This window comes from Jaculus jaculus, chromosome 6, assembly GCF_020740685.1.
Source record: "Jaculus jaculus isolate mJacJac1 chromosome 6, mJacJac1.mat.Y.cur, whole genome shotgun sequence".
NCBI classification, from domain to species: Eukaryota; Metazoa; Chordata; class Mammalia; order Rodentia; family Dipodidae; genus Jaculus; species Jaculus jaculus.
In genome coordinates, this window is record NC_059107.1 from 62,115,784 (window position 1) to 62,136,316 (window position 20,533).

Below are 20,533 nucleotides of genomic sequence, written 5' to 3' on the forward strand. Positions count from 1 at the left end.
GAGAGAGAGAATGGGCGCACCAGGGCTTCCAGCCTCTGCAAACGAACTCCAGACGTGTGTGCCCCCTTGTGCATCTGGCTAACGTGGGACCTGGGGAACCGATCCTCGAACCGGGGTCCTTAGGCTTCACAGGCAAGCGCTTAACCACTAAGCCATCTCTCCAGCCCTAGACTAAATTCTTAAGGCGAAAGATTTATGTGATCTCAAGAGAAACCAGAGTATCCTTAGACTAACTTCTTAAAGGTGAAATTTTGCCAGGACCACAGTGTGAGTGAGCATTGCCTGTGTTTGGTGAGAGGATATGAAAACACTTGTGTGGCTTAGGAATGATGCTGAGGCTTGGTAGACTCTGCAGTAGAGAGGGATGGAGGCTAGGGTGGAGAGGCTGATCCATGCTGGATGCTGGGGTAAGCAGAGAAGTGGAGGTGGGATGGGCTTGGTGTGTGGCAGAACTTTGAGGACCCTTGAGGCCTATTGTGGAGTCTGTACTAGGAAGAGAAAAGCGCCATGAACGTCAGAGTCTCCTGTCCTAGTAAGTGGGGGTGGGGGCTTCTGCTCTCTTTGCTGTGCAGCGGACAATGCTTGAAGAGCCGCGGGGCCCCAGGAAGGATTTTGGGGCTGAGCCTGGAGTGCAGTGAAGCATGAACCCCCAGTGTTTGCAGCTCTCCTCTTCATCCTGGGCTTGCACCCCTCTCTTCTCCCCATTGAGCTTGCCTTTGCCTAGCTGGCTTTGTCTCCAGGCAGGAGGCCTGGCCATGCTGTTGCTTGGTTTCCTTTCATTGTGCTCCAGTGCTTGTGGCCTGCTGAGCACAAAGCCTCCCTTTTCCAGGGCCCTGTTCTGAGGCAAGGGGACCTGGCCCTTCATCCTGACCTTCGCAGCCGCTCTGGGGCTGTGGGTTGAAGGAAAACCTGTAGGCTGGGTGCTGGAGCTGCTGTGCTTGTGGTCTACCTGTAGGGAGCTTCCACCTGGAAGAGGACAGGTCCTCGGAGTGGGCCCCTGTGAGGGGCTGGCAGGAGCTTCTCTTACTCTGGAAGTCCTGAGCAAGGAAGGTGGCTGGGCACCAGGCTTCATTTCTGGCCTGTGTACCCAGGTGTGCTTGGGAGCTTCTGAAGGGCTCAGAATAGATCCTAGGAAAATGTAAGAGAGGAAAAAGTGTATGTGTAGTGAAGGGAGAAGAGGTCCGGATGGTTATGATGTACAAGTGCTTTAATTCCTTCTTTCATTATTCTTATTGTTATCATTATTATTACTAATTATTATTTTTATTTGAGGCAGGGTTTCAGTCTAGCCCAGGCTGACCTGGAACTCTCAGCCATTCTGCTACCTCAGCCTCCCGAATGCCACCATGCCCAGCTCCATGGTATATCTTTTTTTTTTTAAATTTTTTTTGTTGTTGTTCATTATTTATTTATTTATTTGAGAGCGACAGACACAGAGAGAAAGACAGACAGAGGGAGAGAGAGAGAATGGGTGCTCCAGGGCTTCCAGCCACTGCAAACGAACTCCAGACGCATGTGCCCTCTTGTGCATCTGGCTAACGTGGGTCCTGGGGAACCAAGCCTTGAACCGGGGTCCTTAGGCTTCACAGGCAAGCTCTTAACTGCTAAGCCATCTCTCCAGCCCTCCATGGTATATCTTAATGATCTGTCTGAGATGATTTTAGGAAGCTCCTACCCCTAGGACAGTCTCCAAGTCCCTGGCTGAGGCCTTGGTGGTCTGAGTCAACCACATGAAGCATCCTGGGAGCTGGGGGCGGGGCACCCTAAGGGCAAGCTGCGGGCAGGGACCTAGTGTCCTGAGTCCAGATGCAACAACTGACCCCTCCCTCTCTTTTCCTTTCTAAGACATCCTTCTATGGCCGCTTCAGGCACTTCTTGGACATCATCGACCCTCGAACTCTGTTTGTCACTGAGGTGAGTCATGCTGTCACTCTCAATGGAGGCTCCTTGGCCTCTGTACCTTGTCACTTCAGAATGCATGCAGCATCAGAAGGAATGAAAAAGAGAAGAAGGTGAGGGAGACCCGTGGTGAGAAGAAGGTAATATATTTCTAAGCCCATGTCTGTCTATATCAGTCAGTTACAAGACAGTTTGTGTGCTGTGCTGTGTGCTTCTTCACATTATTTCATTTGATCTCACAATACTCTGTCAAGAGAATTAACACTGTTATTATTTAAAATCTCACTGAAATTATTTTTTAAGTACTTTTGTTTATTTTATTTATTTATTTGAGAGCTACAGGCAGAGAGAGAGAGAGAATGGGCACTCCAGGGCTTCCAGCCACTGCAAACGAACTCCAGATGCGTGCGCCCCCTTGTGCATCTGGCTAACGTGGGTCCTGGGGAATCGAGCCTCAAACCGGGGTCCTTAGGCTTCACAGGCAAGCGCCCAACTGCTAAGCCATCTCTCCAGCCCACTCACTGAAATTTTTATCAATCACATAAGTTATATATTCATTACAAAAGTTACAGGGCCAAGGCTGGGGCTCAGTTGTAGAGCTCTTGCCTATCGTGTGTGAGGTCTTGGGTTTGGTCTCCAGCACTGGGGGTTGGGAGGGAGTTCAAGCAGTAAAGATGTGCTGTAGTAGAATAAAAAAGTCACTTGTAATTACCCTCTTTACTTATTTCCCTCCTCTATTAGAAAGCAATTGTTGGTGGCTTTTAATGTCAGGTTATTAAGGCATGACTTAACTTTTAAAATTGTACAGTCCTATGAATTTTGACAAAATGTCCAGTTCTGTGAGTTCTGACAAATGTACTCAGTCATGTGCCCACAACCACCATCAAGACCTAAATCAAAGCCGGGCGTGGTGGCGCACGCCTTTAATCCCAGCACTCGGGAGGCAGAGGTAGGAGGATCACCGTGAGTTCAAGGCCACCCTGAGACTACAGAGTTACTTCCAGGTCAGCCTGGACCAGAGTGAGACCCTACCTCGAAAAACCAAAAAAAAAAAAAAAAAAAAAAAAAAAAGACCTAAATCATTTCCATCACTCTAACACACTGTCTTTATTACCATCTTTTCTCCCTGCTCCAAGCCCCTATCTGCTATTCATCTGTTGTGCTCTTTCCAGACTGTCATATTAATGAAATCCTACAGTACGCATGCACCCTTTGTTGTTGTTGTTGTTGTTTTTCCCCGAGGCAGTGTCTCACTCTAGGCCAGGCTCACCTAGAATGGCCTTGAACTCAACCCTCCTACTTTTGCCTCTAAGTGCTGAGATCAAAGGCATGTGCCACCACGCCTGCCTAATACACAACCTTGTGTGTCCAGCTTTTTCTTACTAACATCATGCTTTTAAGCGTCATCTATGTTGTTGCACATGTCAGCCATTCATCTCTTATTTCTGAGTAGTGTTCCATTGAAAAAAATGTTCAAAAGTTTTTTGTTGGTAAACGCCCAGGCTTTTCCAAGCTTCTGGCTATTATGAATAAAATTACTATAATTGTTCTTTGTGTGGATATATGCTTTTAATCCTCTTGACTAAATACCTAGGAATAGGGTCCGTGGTAAGTACGGCAGATACACATTTGACTTGATCAGAAGCAGCCACCTTGCTGTTCAAGGCGGTTCTCCATGTTACCTCAGCAGTGGATTTGTGTTCCAGTGCTCCACATCCTCACTACACTTGCTTGTATCAAATTAAAAAAGAAAAGACTCTTTGGGGACCATCTTAAGAAGTGTGTCTTTAGCTGGGCATGGTGGTGCACGCCTTTAATTCCAGCACTTGGGAGGCAGAAGTAGAAGGATTGCCACAAGTTCAAGGCCACCCTGAGACTACATAGTGAATTCTAGGTTAGCCTGAGCGAGAGACCCTAACTCCAAAAACAAAACAAAAACAGAAAACAAAAACAAAAAAAAAAACAGAAGAAGAAGAAGAATTGTGTCTTTGGGGGTCTGCAGATGCAGCTCAATTGGCAGAGTGCTTGTGTAGCATGCATGAAGCCCTCAGGGTTCGATCCCCTGCACTGGTAAACTGCCATGGTGGTGCGTGCCTATAACCCGAACATTTAGGAAATAGAGGCAAGAGAAGAATGGGTTCAAGTCGTCCTTGGCTGCATATCAAGATTGAGGCTAGACTGGGCTACATGAAGCCTTTTTATGTTACTGTTAAGTGTATCTTTTTATATGAATTTGAAAAAGATACACAGAAACTCATGTTCATATAAAATGACACACATTAATCAAACACATAGTGATGGGGCTAGAATTAAAGGAACCTGCTTTCAAAGCCTGCTAGCCCAAGTTCAGTTCCCCAGCGCCTACATAAAGCCAAATGGGCATTCATATGCAGTGGCAACAGAGCCTGGTATATGTGCATGTGCATACATACATCAAGTAAATAAAATAAAAACCAAAACCACTGGTGAGCAAGACAGTTTATAAGCTTTTATTTTTTTTTAATTTATTATTATTATTATTTTTTTTTTTTTTTTTTGGTTTTTCAAGGTAGGGTCTCACTCTAGCTCAGTCTGACCTGGAATTCACTGTGTAGTCTCAGGGTAGCCTCGAACTCATGAGGATACTCCTACCTCTGCCTCCCGAGTGCTGGGATTAAAGGCGTGCGCCACCACGCCCGGCTTAAGCTTTTATGTTTTTAAAAATTTTATTATTGACAACTTCCATAATTGTAAACAATATCCCATGGTAATTCCCTCCCCCACTTTCCCCTTTGAAACTCTACTCTCCATCATATCCCCTCCCCCTCAGTCAGTCTCTCTTTTATTTTGAGGTCATGATCTTTTCTTCCTATTATGATGGTCTTGTGTAGGTAGTGTCAGGCACTGTGAGGTCATGGATATCCAGGCCATTTTGTGTTTGGAGGAGCACGTTATAAAGAGTCGTACCCTTCCTTTGGCTTTTACATTCTTTCTGCCACCTCTTCCGCAATAGACCCTGAGCCATGGAAGGTGTGATTGAAATATTTCAGTGCTGAGCACTCCTCTGTCACTTCTCAGCACCATAGTGCCTCCTGAGTCATCTCAGGGTCACTGCCATCTGAAAAGAGAAAGTTCTCTAGCCAAAAGTCAGAGTATAAACTTTTATCTTTTGTTATTAATTTACTTATTTATTTGAGAGCGACAGAGCGAGGAGGAGGCAGATAGAGAGAATGGGTGTACCAGGGCCTCCAGCCATTGCAAACAAACTCCAGAAGCGTGCGCCCTCTTGTGCATCTGGCTAATGTGGGTCCTGGGGAATCAAGCCTCGAACCAGGGTCCTTAGGCTTCACAAGCAAACGCTTAACCGCTAAGCCATCTCTCCAGCTCAAGCTTTTATTTTTAATTAAACTTTTTTTTTTTTTTTCCCAAGGTAGGGTCTCGCTCTAGCCCAGGTTGACTTGGAATTCACAATATAGTTTTAGGGTGGCCTCAGACTCATTGTAGTCCTCCTACCTCTGCCTTCCAAGTGCTGGGACTAAAGATGTATGCTACCACAGTAGGCAATTTTTAAAGTTTTTTTTTTTTTTTTTTAATTTATCTGCAAGCAGAGAGAGAAAGGCAGGAAGAGAGAGAGAATGGCCACATCAAGGCCTCTTGGCATTACAAATGGACTCCAGGTGCATGAGCCACTTTGTGCATCTGGGTTTATATGGGTATTGAGGAATCGAACCCAGGCCATCAGACTTTGCAAGCAAGTGATTTTAACCACTGAGCCATCACCTCTTCAGCCTTATAAGCATTTTTTAAAGTTAACATGTAATAGTGGAGTACCACGTGATACTTCCACACATGTATACATTGTGTGGTGTTCAAATAGGAAGCATATCCCTCCCTCATACATTTCTCTCTCTTTTTTTTTTTTTTGTGGTGAACTTGTAAGCATTTCACATCTATTAGCTCATTAGATGAACACAAAGCCACCTCAAGAGGAGAATGCTATTATGTTTTCCCTTCTACAAGTGAAGAAACAGATGTTAAGGCTCATGCCAAGGTAAGAACTGTGTTCTTTGAAAGTCCTTGCTCTGAGCCAATTTACATTCCTGGTCAGGAAATCTGAGTTTCAGGAACTTGCCTGAGATTATTCTGGTATCAATAGGCCAGAGCTCTATCCCTGAGCCTTAGAGGCCCTTCCTGATTAGAAAACACTCTGGTGTACCTCTGTGTGCTGGGCATTGGCTTTTTGCAGCCCTGGGTAGACCTGTTCTGGATATGCATGCTTCTTCAAATCTCCTTTTGTTGTTGTCATTGTGGGTTTTTTTTTTGGTGGTGGTGTTTTGTTTTGTTTTTGTTTGTTTGTTTTGGTTGATTTTTCGAGGTAGGGTCTGGCTGTAGCCCAGGCTGATGTAGAAATCACTCTGTAGTCTCAGGGTGGCCCTTGAACTCACAGCGATCCCCTACCCCAGCCTCCCAAGTGCTGGGATTAAAGGTGTGTGCCACTACGCCTGGCTTTTTTTTTTTTTTTTTGAAACTGGGTCTCACTGTGTAGCCCAGGTTTACTTGAAACTTGCTAGCCTCAGCTGGTCATAATCCTCCTGCCTAGCTTCAACTCTGGCACTTTGAAAGACCTCCAACATTCTTATATATCACTAACCCAAAGGCATGGTGGAGGGAACACAAGGTTTTCTAGGTACTGGGCATGAAAGTACCCCTATGGTGCCTGGGTCACATCACAGTAACATGAGGTGTGGGAATTAGCATGATACGTGGTTTCCTGTTGTGCCTCAGCAAGGACTAAAGGCCCAAATATTTTATTTTCTGGCCATATTGACCCTTGTGGGCTACCATCCCTGGCCCATTAAGGGGCAGTGTGCTGCACTTCTTGGTTTTGTCTGGATTCTCCTACAGAGGAACAAATGTGAGTACATAGAGCACCAAACCAGAAACCACTTACTGAACTAGGTAATGTGTCATCCTAGAAAGTTCCAGAACTGTGCAGAGCTTAATGAAATTGCAGTTCTGAACTCCCAACAGAAATGCCACCTAGTTGGTGGAAAGGGCAGAGTCTAGTGCTTAGCTCAGAGGATGGGGACACTAGAGGAGACCTAGGGGTCTGTGTAAGGACTGGAGGAGGGGCCCTTGGGAGACCCTTAAGTGTGCCTCAGATCACTATGAGCAGGCAGGGCTTCAGGGATGAAGGAGCTGCCACAGGGCAGTATGCCACCTGTGCAAGGAAGTCACACCTTTCCACTCTCAGGCCATTTCATTTTACATTTCTTGATCCACATCAAGTCCTTTTCTTGTTGTTTTTCAAAAATAGGGTGTTGCTTTGTAATCTGAGCCATTCTACAACTCAATATAACTCGGTCTCAGCCTCCCAAATGCTGGGATTAGAGGTGTGTACCACCATGTCCAACTCTCACTCTTGCACTTGAAAGACCCCAATATTTGTACATCACTAATCCATTTTGGTTTGTTTCTCTTTCCATTTGGTGGAATTTCAGGCCTTGTGGCTGGGGAGATGGTTCATCAGACGAAGTGCTTGCTGTGCAAGCCTGAGGATCTGAGCTCAAATCCCCACACCTGATGGCCATTCCAGTAATCCCAGCACTGGGGAGGTGGAGACAGGAGGCCTGTTGGGCTTGCTGGCTAGTTGAGGTGAGCTCCAGATTCAATGGTAGACCTTGTCTCAAAACAAAAGATAGCAAAGGTGAAGATCACTGAGGAATGTATGTGGCATTAGTTTCTAGCCTCCACATGCACACACATGTGCCTACACACCTACAAACACACATATGCACACATGTGTACCACAAACATGTACTTCAGACCTCTTTTTCTACTATTAATTACCAAAAGCTCTTTAACCACTGAAACATCTCTCCAGCCACCCACTATTGAACTATCAAAGCATCTGAAACATTTACTGACCAGAAAATAACCAAGGCAACAGAAGTTTCTTTCTTTCTTTCTTTTTTATTTATTTGCCTGCAAAGAGAAAGAATGAGTATACCAGAGCCTCTTGCCTTGCAAAAGAACTCCAGACACATGTGCCATTTGATGCATCTGGCTTTACGTAAACTATGGGATCTCAAACCTGGGCTGTCAGGTTTTGCAAGCAATCCCCTTTAGCTGCTAAGCCATCTCCACAGCCCTGGCAGTTTTTAAATACTCAAGTTTCATGTGTTACTTCCCCTCCAAGAGATTGGATAGACTTTGAGAAGTTTCTGCCCTTCCTGTTGCTATCACACCAGTGGTGGGGATTGTGTAGCAGTACCTGCTAGCCTTCAGAGTTTCTGATCTCAGAAAACTGGGAATCCCTCAAAACTCTGGAAGGGCCCTGAATGGGCCTCCAAGCCAGCAAGGCAGTGGCTTAACCCCCACCAACTCCAGTCTAGACAGGTTCTTTGGTTAAGATCATCTCTGTCAACTCAGTGAGAAAGGAGACAGGGGGGGAAAAAAAAAACAAAAAAAAGAAAGGAGACAGGGAGAGAAATGCATCTCGGGCCAAAGCCAGCCCTGAAACCCAGGCAAGCCAGGTCCCCACAGACTGGCTTAAGTCTACAGAACCTTGCTTCTCTTCCAGGTCTAGTGTCCTGCCAGGGGGTATGGGATGGTGGCCATTCACTTGAAGGGGATCTAGATAGTCCATTTGTTTGTAGGGTTGGGGTGGGCAATGGCGGAGGATACAAGAAGGAGGCTATGCAACCTGGAGCTCCCCAAAGTGAAAAGGTCCTGGGCAGTTTGAGCCATGTGCAGACCTGGTTCTGAGGCACAGCAGAGGAGTTTGTGGAAAGTGTCACCAGGAACTTTTGCTGCTGCTGGTTTGCATTTTGTAACTGCCCAAGCTTCAAAAAGATTTCAACCCTTGTATGTGTGATGCAGGCAGAGGAAATTTTATCCACCCTTTTGGGAAAGAAGGCTGAACAAGACTTCAGAGGAAAAAGAGGAGGTAGCTCTGCTAGACAGGGGGAAGAACTGTGCTTTCTAATTCTAAATGGAGAGAGGAGGAAGAAGGGGAAGAAGAGAAAGAAACAGTGGGAAAGAGTAGGAAACCAGGCAGACTAAAAGACTAGTATGTGCAATGCCACCATGAGGATGTGGCTGGGGCTCTTTTGAGATTGTGGTTTGTGAAAGTTGCTACAAACTTGCACAACCTGTTGGTGGTCCCCACCACAGCAATTCCAAAGAAGTTGTTAGCAGAGTCAGCATGCTTCATGGAACTTCTGCAGGAGTTGAGGAACTTGAAGGGCGGCGAGTCTCCTGCCTGCGTGCCGTATGTATAGCATCCAGCCTGGGGAAGGAAGCGTGCAGAACCCCCTGGGGAAATCTCAGCCTTTTCATGTTGCTACATCACATGTTCATCTACAAAGTTCATATCTGAGAACCACACATCAAGTTAAAAAAAATCCCAAACACATATTCTTAGACTGCTCTAATAAGTTTCTGCTGTGCTTGGCTATATTCATAGTTATTCTGGCCCATGTGTGACCCATGAGCCTCAGGTCACACAACTTGAATGGAATGAATTCTAGATATCTAAGGACTACACTATGCCCCATGGTATCTGAGTTTTGTTTTGTTGGTTTTTAAAATTTTTTTTGTTCATTTTTATTTATTTAGTTGAGAGCAACAGAGATAGAAAGAGGCAGAGAGAGAGAGAGAGAATGGGCGTGCCAGGGCTTCCAGCCACTGCACATGAACTCCAGACGTGTGCGCCCCCTTGTGCATCTGGCTTACATGGGTTCTGGGGAATTGAGCCTTGAATCAGGGTCCTTAGGGTGCACAAGCAAGTGCTTAACCACTAAGCCATCTCTTCAGCCTGGATTTTTTTTTTTTCTTTTTTACATAGACTCACCCTGTAACATAGACTGGACTGTAACTCACCAAATAGATCAGGCTGACCTTAAACTCCTAACTTTCCTGCTGTGACCTCTTGAGTGCTGGGATTACATGTGTAAGCCAACATGCCTGGCTCTAAATTACTCCTTTTTAAAAAAAAATTATTTATTTGAGGGCTGGGGAGATGGCTTAGTGGTTAAGGTGCTTGCCTGTAAAATCTAAGAACTCATGTTCCAATCTCTAGGTCCCACATAAGCCAGATGCACAGTGATGCAAGCATGCAATGTCACCATGCTCACAAGGTGATGCATGCGTCTGGAGCTCATTTGAAGTGACTCAAGACACATGTGCCAATTCATGCATCTGGCTTTTTGTGGGTACTGGGGAATCAAACCCAGGCTGTCAGGCTTTGAAAGCAAGTGCCTTTAACTGCTGAGCCATCTCTTCAATTCTATTCTTTTTTTATTTTTTATTTTTATTTTGAGGTAGGGTCTTACTGTAGCCCAGGCTGACCTGGAATTCACTATATAGTTTCTGGCTGGCCTGTTACTCCTACCTCTGCCTACCAAGATGTATACCACCACGCCCAGCAGGTTACACTTAATTAAGGCTGAAGTTGGAAAGAATTAGCTATTCTTATTTTTATTTATTTCCAAGGAGAGAAGGAGAGAAAATGGGCACACCAAGAATTCTCCATTGTAAACAAAATTTATGCATGTGGTTTTGCATGTGTACTGGGGAATCAAACTCAGGCCGTTAGGCTTTGCAAGCAAGTACCTTTAACTGCTGAGGCAACAACCCAGCCCAGGAATTGGTTACTCTGATTTTAACCGCTACTTAAGGATCAACAAATGATTCTCCTGAAGGGTGAAAAAGCTAACTGAAGTAGTATTAATGACACTTATTATTTGATGCTAATGTTGGTGGAGTAATGCAAACTATTTTGATTGTATTGTATACTAGAATAAATCAGTAACCATACTGAAGTTGGAAACTAGGGTTCTCACTGTGTCAGTTCATTGATACTAATAAAGAGCAGGGAAGAAGAGAAGGTGCTGTGTGATTTCGCAGTTGAACTTGGGGTATCAGTATGAATGCAAGACTTGGACACACACATACACGCACTGTTACATTCCCTAGTTTCCTGGTTCTCTTCACTGAGGAAGTGATAACACTCCTGTACCAATGAGTGCACACAGCACTCCTAGTTTTGAAACACCATTACAAACAGGAATCAGGGCCCCCTGAAGAGACAGCGGAATCCAGTTCTGAGGCAGGGAAGACGGTTGTGGAAAGTAAGGGAGTGCTGAGAGAATGAGGGTGGCTTGAAAGAAAACCTGGAGCATTACTCAAATAGCAATGGACCAGGGAGATGACTAAGAGTGTAAGAGCTCTTGCTGTGCAAGTGTGGGGACCTGAGTTTATCCCTAGTACCCATGTAAAAAGTCTGCTGTGGCCACACGTACAGGTAGCCCCACCCCTGAGGGGGCAGAGATAGGAGAGTCTTTGTGCCTTGTTGGTCAATCAGTCTGACCAAAAAATAGCAGCTCTAGGTTCAGCCAATGGCTCCATCTCCAGGAAAACAAGGTGGGAGAGTGATAGAGGTGGACACCTGATGTTCTCCTTTGGCTTTTGCATGTGTGTGCCTGAAATACATGCATCTGCACACGTACATGTACACACATGTACACACACAAAGAAGAATAGCCATGGATTCTAACACATTGAATTAAAAAAAAATCCATGAGGGGCTAGAGAGATGGCTCAGCAGTTTAGCAGTTTGTTTGCAAAACCTAAAGCTCTGGTTTCGATTCCTTAGTACCCACATGAAACCAGATGCACAGAGTGTCACATGTGTCTGGAGTTTGTTTGCAGCAGCAGGAGGCCCTGGCGTGGCCCCTGTCTCCTTACAAATAAATAAATAAACGAAAAAAATATTTCTTTTTAATTTTTTTATTTATTTGACAGAGAAATAAAGAGAGAGAGAGGGAGAGAATGGGTGCACCAGGGCCTCCAGCCACTGCAAACGAACTCCAGATGCATGCACTTCTGGCCAACATGGGTCCTGGGGAATCGAACCTGGGTCCTTTGGCTTTGCAGGCAAGCACCTTAACCACTAAGCCATCCCTCCAGCCTGAAAATATATTTTTTTCAAAAATCCAGTCATACTAAAAATGTAAGAAGGAGAATGTATTAGAAATTAAATCTATACTGAATATTTGACATATTTGATGTTGCAGGACACAGAGCACCGTCAACATTTTTCATAGTTGATCAAAATTTTAATTAAAAAAATTTTAGAGTGGGTTTCAAGGTAAGGCCTTACTATAGCTCAAGCTGGCCTGGAATTCACTCTATTCTCAGGGTGGTCTTGAACTCTCGGCAATCCTCCTACTTCTGCCTCCCAAGTGCTGGGATTAAAGCTGTACGCCACCACAGCTGGCAAAAATTTTTGATTTTATATCTTATAATTTTTTGACAGTGTGTTACTAGTCTGGAACTCACCATGTAGATTTTTCTGGCCTAGAACTTGTAGTAATCCTCCTGCTTCTACTTCTAAATGTTGGGATTATAGCACTTTATGATTTAATTCTTAAATTTTATTTATTTATTTGAGAGAGAGAGTGAGTATGGGCAAACTATGACCTTGTGCCACTGCAACAAAATCCAGACACATGTGCACATTGTGCATCTATCTTTACATGGATACTGGGGAATTAAACCTGTGTCAGCAGGCTATGTAAGCAAGTGTCTTTAACCACTGAGCCATCTCCTCAGCTCTTTAATTCTTTGTTTAAAAATCAACACATTCCTTTCTTCAGCATACAAATTTCTTTCTTTTTTCTTTTTTTTTTTTTTTTTTTTGGTTTTTTGAGGTAGGGTCTCACTCTGTCTCAGGCTGACCTGGATTTAACTGCGTAGACTCAGGGTGGCCTCAAACTCACAGTGATCCTCCTACCTATGCCTCCCGAATGCTGGGATTAAAGGCATGCGCCACTATGCCCAGCAGCAAATTTCTTTTATCTTTCATATATGGTAAAAATTATGTATCACAAAATGTTTTAAAATAAAGTTCTTTATACTTTATTATTGGCAAGTTATTTGCACACCTACTTTATGTACTTGACTACCTGGGGTCATGCAAAGCATCATTGAGTGAAAAAGGGTTGAGAATGGGAGCAGTTCAAGCAGCTGTGAACTAGGTGAACAGAGACACCAACATGATCCCTGAACTAGGTGACCAAGGATACCAACATGATCCCTGAACTAGGTGACCAAGGATACCGACATGAGCCCTGAACTAGGTGACCAAAGATACCAACATGATCCCTGAACTAGGTGACCAAGGATACCGACAAAAGCCCTGAACTAGGTGACCAAGGATACCAACAAGAGCCCTGAACTAGGTGACCAAGGATACCACATGAACCCTGAACTAGGTGACCAAGGATACCGACATGAGCCCTGAGCTAGGTGACCAAGGATATTGACATGAGCCCTGAACTAGGTGACCAAGGATACTGACATGATCCCTGAACTAGGTGACCAAGGATACCGACAAGAGCCCTGAACTAGGTGACCAAGGATACTGACATGAGCCCTGAGCTAGGTGACCAAGGATACCGACATGAGCCCTGAGCTAGGTGACCAAGGATACCAACATGAGCCCTAAGCTAGGTGACCAAGGATACTGACAAGAGCCCTGAACTAAGTCACCAAGGATACCGACAAGAGCCCTGAACTAGGTGAGCAAGGATACTGACATGAGCTCTGAACTAGGTGCAAGGATACTGGCATGATCCTTGAACTAGGTGACTAAGGATACCGACATGAACCCTGAACTAGGTGACCAAGGATACCAACATGATCCCTGAACTAGGTGACCAAGGATACCGACAAAAGCCCTGAGCTAGGTGACCAAGGATACCGACAAGAGCCCTGAGGTACATGACCAAGTATACCGACAAGAGCCCTGAACTAGGTGACCAAGGATACCGACATGATCCCTGAACTAGGTGACCAAGGATACTGACATGGACCCTGAGCTAGGTGACCAAGGATACCGACATGATCCCTGAACTGGGTGACCAAGGATACCACATGAACCCTGAACTAGGTGACCAAAGATACCGACCAATATGATCCCTGAATGAAGTGATCAAAGATACCAACATGAACCCTGAACTAGGTGATCGAAGATACCAACATGAGCCCTGAACTAGGTGATTGAAATTACCAACAATGGAAATGTCTGACATAGTGTTCTGAGATGATGGGAGCTGGGTAGTAATCATAATTCTGGAAGATGCCCAGAAATCTAAAGAGGAAAGCAAAACTGACTGTAGTTACATTTGTTAAAAATAATCATTTTTGGGGCTGAATAGATAGCTTAGTGGTTAAGCACTTGCCTGTGAAGCCTAAGGACCCTGGTTCAAGGCTCAATTCCCCAGGACCCACGTTGGCCAGATGCACAAGGCAGTGGCTGGAGGCCTGGTGTGCACTCTCTCTCTCTCTCAATCTCTCTCTCTCTGCCACTCTCAAATAATAAATAAAAATAAACAAAAGAATCTTTAAAAAAATAATCACTGTTGGGCTGGAGAGATGGCTCAGTGGTTAAGACACTTGCTTGCAAAGCCTAATGACCTGGGTCTGATTCCCCAGTATGTGGGTTGGGGAGCCAGATGCACAAAGTGGCACATTATTCTGGAACTTGTTTGCAGAAGTTGAAGGCTCTGGTGAGCCCATTCTCTCTCTGTCTCTTTCTGCTTGCATTCTGCTTGCAAATAAATAAATGAAATATTTTTAAAGAAAATCATGAACCAGACATTGTGGCACATGCCATTAATCCCAGCACTCAGGAGGTACAGGTAGCAGAATTGTGTGAGTTTGAGGCCCGCTTGAGACTGCATAGTGAATTTCAAGTAAGCCTGGACTAGAGCAAGACCTTACCTTGAACAAACAAAAAAATCCACTATTACCAGTTTAAAATATGCATATATATGGAATCTGGATTGATGAAGGATTTTGGGAGTTCAGCAGGGGTCCCCCAGACTTTGAACCCCAAGGTTGGGTTCTGTTCTACCTTTAACAAAGAATTGATAAAGACAGACTCACAAAGTATAAATTATGAATTATTAAGTTTATTTAGGGAGAAATCACAAATTGTGGGGTTTATTTAAGGGTGATTGGGATCTAGGAAGAAAGGCTGGAGCAAAGTCATAAACACATGGGAAGTAGGAAACCTGCTTTCATGTGGAAAACACTGCACAGTTTATAAGGTTCATTTAAGAGAAATTGACATTTTGTAGGAAAAACAGGGGAGCGCTGGAGGGGAGTTAAACTGAGGCTTTCAAGATAAGACTTAAGACTAAGGTAGGGCTGCAATAACATGGAAGGTAGAAGTTAGGTGTATATGTAGGGAGACTTAGAAGGAACACACATGGCATTTGCTATGTACTTTCCTGTGGAAGTAAGTTAGGAGGGCAAATGGTGAGGTTCAAGGAAAATTAAGAGAGAAAATATCAAATTAGAGACCAAGAAACTAGAGGAGAAATGAATAATGAAGAGAGTTACACTCATACTTACCCTGAGTTTAAAGAAATTATACAGGTAGAAAGCCTAGAGTTAGTGAAAGCACCCACATGGTAGATTTGGGGTGTAAGGAAATAGGCTTGTGGTAGATTCAGAGAACAGAGGAAAATCATGCATGTAATTAAAGTGAGAAGTTACCCCAAACTATAAAGCAGAAGCAGAGAAAAGTGGAAAAGTTCCCCCAGACCAAGAAACAGTTTTATGTTCTTCCTCCATCCAGCCAGGCTGGATAAAGGGGAAGCTGGACTCAGGTGTGTCAGAGCTGAGAGAGGCAGAGCCATAAAAACAGAGCAGGGCTAGCAACAGGAAAACAGCAGCCTTTATATGCAACGGGAAGACCAAGTTGTTTTGTAGATTTGGAGGGTGGATCCTAGGGCCAGCCCATCTGGAATATTTGTCTAAGTAACGCACTAAACTGTGGACAGCAGAGGGTACTGTAGACCATTCTTTTTTTTTTTTTTAATTAATTATTTATTTATTTGAGAGTGACAGACACAGAGAGAAAGACAGATAGAGGGAGAGAGAGAGAATGGGCGCGCCAGGGCGTCCAGCCTCTGCAAACGAACTCCAGACGTGTGCGCCCCCTTGTGCATCTGGCTAAGTGGGACCTGGGAAACCGAGCCTTGAACCGGGGTCCTTAGGCTTCATAGGCAAGTGCTTAACCGCTAAGCCATCTCTCCAGCCCTGTAGACCATTCTTGATCAGACACAAGTTTCATTTTTGCTAAGAGTTTGGTTCCTGTGCCAGGGCAAGGTGGCATGTGCAGTGGCCTCTCCTGTATCTCTCTGAGCCTCATGCTCTAACTGAAACTACCTAAAAGAAGCTAGCTTTCTCCTACCCTCCTTCAGGGTGATAGAGGAAGAAGCATATATAACAGGTATGTATACATGACACATGTTTTCCCATGTAGCATATACAATGAGCCTTTCTCTTGTCACTAAATATTGTTTTAATAAGCTAAGGATGGTGGGACATACCTGTAAAATCCAGTACCTGAGAGGCCTTGGAAGAGGATTGCCATGAGTTGAGGCCATCTCAGGCTACATAATGAGCCCTTGACTCACATAAAGAGACATGTTTAATAACTATAGAATAGGGGGTGGGACAACATTGGGTTGCGGGGAACCCGCCGGCCGGGGCCGGGCCCTCGGGCGGGAGGGAGTGGCGCCTGGAGGAGCGAAGCCACGCCTCGCCTGGACAGCCCCGCTCCCTCCCAGATGCCGCGTCCCTGCCCCGCCCCCGCTGCTGCACACGGGCAACCGCGGCATCTCCTTCCACAGACTTCCCAAAAAAGACAGCCCGAGACGCGGCTTGTGGCTGGCCAACTGTCAGCGGCTGGCCGGAGTACATCGACCTCTGCTCCAAGCACTTCGAGGAGAACTGCTTTGAGCTGGTGGGAGTCAGTGGGTATCACAGGCTGAAGGAAGGGGCAGTTCCAACCATATTTGAGTCTTTCTCCAAATTGCACCGGACAACCAAGATCAAGGGACATGATTACATCTGGCCCACTGGACCTCAGCCGGAGATGTAAGAAACGCTGCTCTCAAGACCGAGGGCCCACAACTCCATTTTCTCTACCACCTCCTGTTGACGTCACCTGCTTTCCTGTGGAAGAGGCCTCAGCACCTGCCGCTTTGCCTGCATCCCCAGCTGGGAGGCTGGAGCCTGGCCTTAGCAACTCCTTCTCAGACCTTCTGAGTCCTCTAGGTGCCCAGGCAGATGAAGCGGGCTGTAGCGGCAGCCCTCCTCTCTTGAGCCACGGCCTGTCTCCCCATCTGCCTACATGTTACGCCTGCCACCACCTGCTGGAGCCTACATCCAGAATGAACACAGCTACCTGTCCTGCTCTGGAAGAGGCGGGCCGAAGCTGCCCTTGATGCTCTGGACAAGGCCCAGCGCCAGCTGCGGGCTTGCAAGCGGCGAGGGCAGCGGCTGCGGTTGCGGCTGACCAAGCTGCAGCAGAAACGTGCAAGGGAAAAGCGGGCCCAGGCAGATGCCCGTCAGACACTGAAAGAGCATGTGCAGGACTTTGCCATGCAGCTGAGCAGTAGCATGGCCCGCGAGGAAGCCCACCCAACAAGTCTCTGGCCCCTTCCTCAGAATCTACCTGGTGAGGAACCTGCACCCACCAGACTGCCAGATGTCATAATAAAGTGGATTCAAGAGAAGCCTTGCTTTTTGCCTGGTTCAGGGCTTGGGATGCTTCATAGATTTAATCTCCAGACAGTGTCCAAGGCCCCAAATGGGCTCAGACGCTGGTATCTCAGCTCTTGGCTACAAGGATCTGAGAGCCTGTCTGAGCCCCTACCTGTGCATCTATTCCATTCTCCTCAGGAGTCTGTGAAGACACAGGATGGTATGAGTTGGGGACAGACTTGACACCTGAGTCCATTCATAAAAACCAGTTTAGCCACTGTACTTGTTCTGTTTGGACTGTGTATGTGAAGATAACATTGATGCTCTTGCCTGTAAAAAAAAAAAAAAAAAAAAAAATATATATATATATATATATATATATATATATATACACATACATACATATATATATATATAATAATTCATCACATGTTTGTTCTATAATTTATTTAATCATTTGTTGACCATATAGTTAATTTCTTCCTCCCTCCCTCCCTCCCTCCCTCCCTCCCTCCCTTCCTTGCTTCCTTCCTTTCTTTTCTGAGATAGGGTATCACTCCAGCCCAGGCTGACCTGGAACTAACTGTAGTCCCAGGCCAGCCTTGAGCCTTGAACTCACAGCAGTCCTCCTACCTCTGCCTGCCTAGTTATGGGATTAAAGGCATGCACACCACACCTGGCAATTTCAAGTCTTTTGCAATTGCAAAGCATTGCAGTAACTAACCTTGTATGTAAGTTATGCTGTAATTCTCTTTGTTTCCTTTGGATAAATTTCTAAAAGTAGAATTTCTGGATGAAATATTTGTTGCTGGGTGTTGTAGTCAGCTCCACACTGCTAGAATGAACTTCTAAACCAGACACAGTTTATGGGAAGAATGGGATTTATAGATCCAAGGGAAGTTCCATAATGGCACAAGAAGTTGGCTCCCTTTCACATACCTAAGCAGAGAGACAGAAACACCACAAGCAATAGCACAAACCTGCAGCAGCAGGACCCCCCACCCCAGAGCTCGCACTGCATACCTTATACTGAAAATTGGATCCATCCCCAGTAACACCTTAAGACTGAAAATCCAAGTTACAAGCTTTTTAATAAAAACACCTGAGTCTGAGCTGGAGAGATGGCTTCGTGGTTATTCAATTTCCCAGGGCCCATATAAGCCAGCTACACAAGGTGGCGCATGCATCTGGAGTTTGTTTGCAGTGGCTGGAGGCCCTCATGTGCCTATATTCTCTCTCTCTCTCAAATAAGCAAATGAAAAATAAAAATAAAAATATTTTAGGGCTGGAAGGATGGCTTAGCAGTTAAGGCATTTGCTAGCTAAGGACCCAGGTTCTATTCCCCAGGACCCACGTTAGCCAGATGTACAAGGGGCGCACGTGTCTGGAGTTCACTTGCAGTGGCTAGAGGCCCTGGCATACCCATTCTCTCTCTCTCTCCCTCTTTCTCTGCCAAATAAATAAATAAACAAAATATTTTTAAAAATATTTTAGGGCTGGAGAGATGGCTTAGTGGTTAAGCACTTGCCTGTGAAGCTCAAGGACCCTGGTTTGAGGCTCGATTCCCCAGGACCCACGTTAGCCAGATGCACAAGGGGGTGCCCGCATCTGGATTTAGTCTGCAGTGGCTGGAAGCCCTGGCATGCCCATTCTCTCTCTCTCTCTCTCTCTTTCTCTCTCTCTCTGCCTCTTTCTCTCTGTGTCTGTTGCTCTCAAATAAATAAATAAAAATAAACAAAAAAATTATTTTAAAATACCAAGTTTGTTGGGGAACATTCAAACTACCACACTGGGTTTTAGGTCAGGCATGGTGGTGCATGTCTTTAATCCCAGCACTCAGGAGGCAGTGGTAGAAGGATTGCTAAGAGTTCGAGGCCACCCTGAGACTACATAGTGACTTTCAGGTCAGCCTGTGCTAGAGTGAGACCCTACCTCGAAAAAACAAAAAATAAAATTTAAACTTAAATTTAAAAGCTGGGCATGGTAACTCATGCCTTTAATCCCAGCACTTAGGAGTCAAAGGATCACTGTGATTTTGAGGACAGCCTGAGACTACATAGTGAATTCCACTGCCAGCCTGAACTAGAGCAAGACCTTATCTCGAAAAACAAAATACAAAAAAAATTTTAAAAATTTATACATATACATATGTGTATATACTGCCAAGTTTTCGCTGAGAATTATACCAAACAATAACAGGAATTCCTCAGCTTATACTCCAAATTGCAATAAGTGAGGTTATTTATTTACTATGGGTTTTTTTGTTTGTTTGTTTGTTTTTTTGAGGCAGAGTCTAACTCTAACCCAGGCTGATCTGAAATTTGCTCTGTAGCCTAAGCTGGTCTTAAACTTGAATTTACAGCATTCCTTCTATCTCAGCCTGTTGGTATTAAAGATGTGTGCCACCATGTTTAGCAAGGGTATCCATTTAGAAGTATTAAAGATAGTGTCAGATATCTTGAGTTAAAAATTTCACATGGGGAGCTGGGGAGGTGGCACAATAGTTAAAGGCACTTTCTTTTTGTTTTAAAGATTTTTATTTATTTATTTATTTGAGAGTGACAGAGAGAGAAAGGCAGATAGAGAGCAAGAGAGAGAATGGGCGCGCCAGGGCTTCCCGCCACTGCAAACGAATTCCAGATGCATGCGCCCCCTTGTGCATCTGGCTAACGTGGGTCCTGGGGAATCAAGCCTCGAACCGGGGTCCTTAGGCTTCACAGGTAAGTGCTTAACCGCTACACCATCTCTCCAACCCAAAGGCACTTTTTTATAAAGCCTCCAGGCCCAGGTTGATTTCTCTATACACCTGAAGAGACAAATGCACTGAGTGGTACATGGATCTGGAGTTCTTTTGCAGCATCAAGAGGCCCTGGTGTACCAATTCTCTGTCTGTCTTTCTCCCTTTGCTTGCAAACAAATAAATATATTTTTAAAATATTTTGGCTGAGGAGGCCGAGGTGGGAGGATAGCTGTGAGTTCGAGGCCACCCTGAGACTACATTGTGAATTCCAGGTCGGCCTGGACTAGAGAAAGATCCTACCTTGAAAAAAAAAAAAGTTTTTTTAATCTCAAATTTTTTTTTGCATGT

The 20,533-nt window shown here is 45.0% G+C and overlaps 1 protein-coding gene and 1 pseudogene across 3 annotated transcripts in view; both read left to right on the forward strand.

Moving 5' to 3' along the window:
- Sfxn5 (sideroflexin 5) overlaps window positions 1-20,533 on the forward strand; it is a 138,212-nt gene that overhangs the window by 12,442 nt on the left and 105,237 nt on the right. For all 3 annotated transcript variants that reach the window (XM_045152718.1, XM_045152720.1, XM_045152719.1), the window contains exon 2: window positions 1,846-1,914. In XM_045152718.1, coding sequence (XP_045008653.1) covers window positions 1,846-1,914 — 69 coding nt within the window. The remainder of the gene's footprint in view (window positions 1-1,845; window positions 1,915-20,533) is intronic.
- On the forward strand, window positions 16,384-19,782 carry LOC101596300 (annotated as a pseudogene).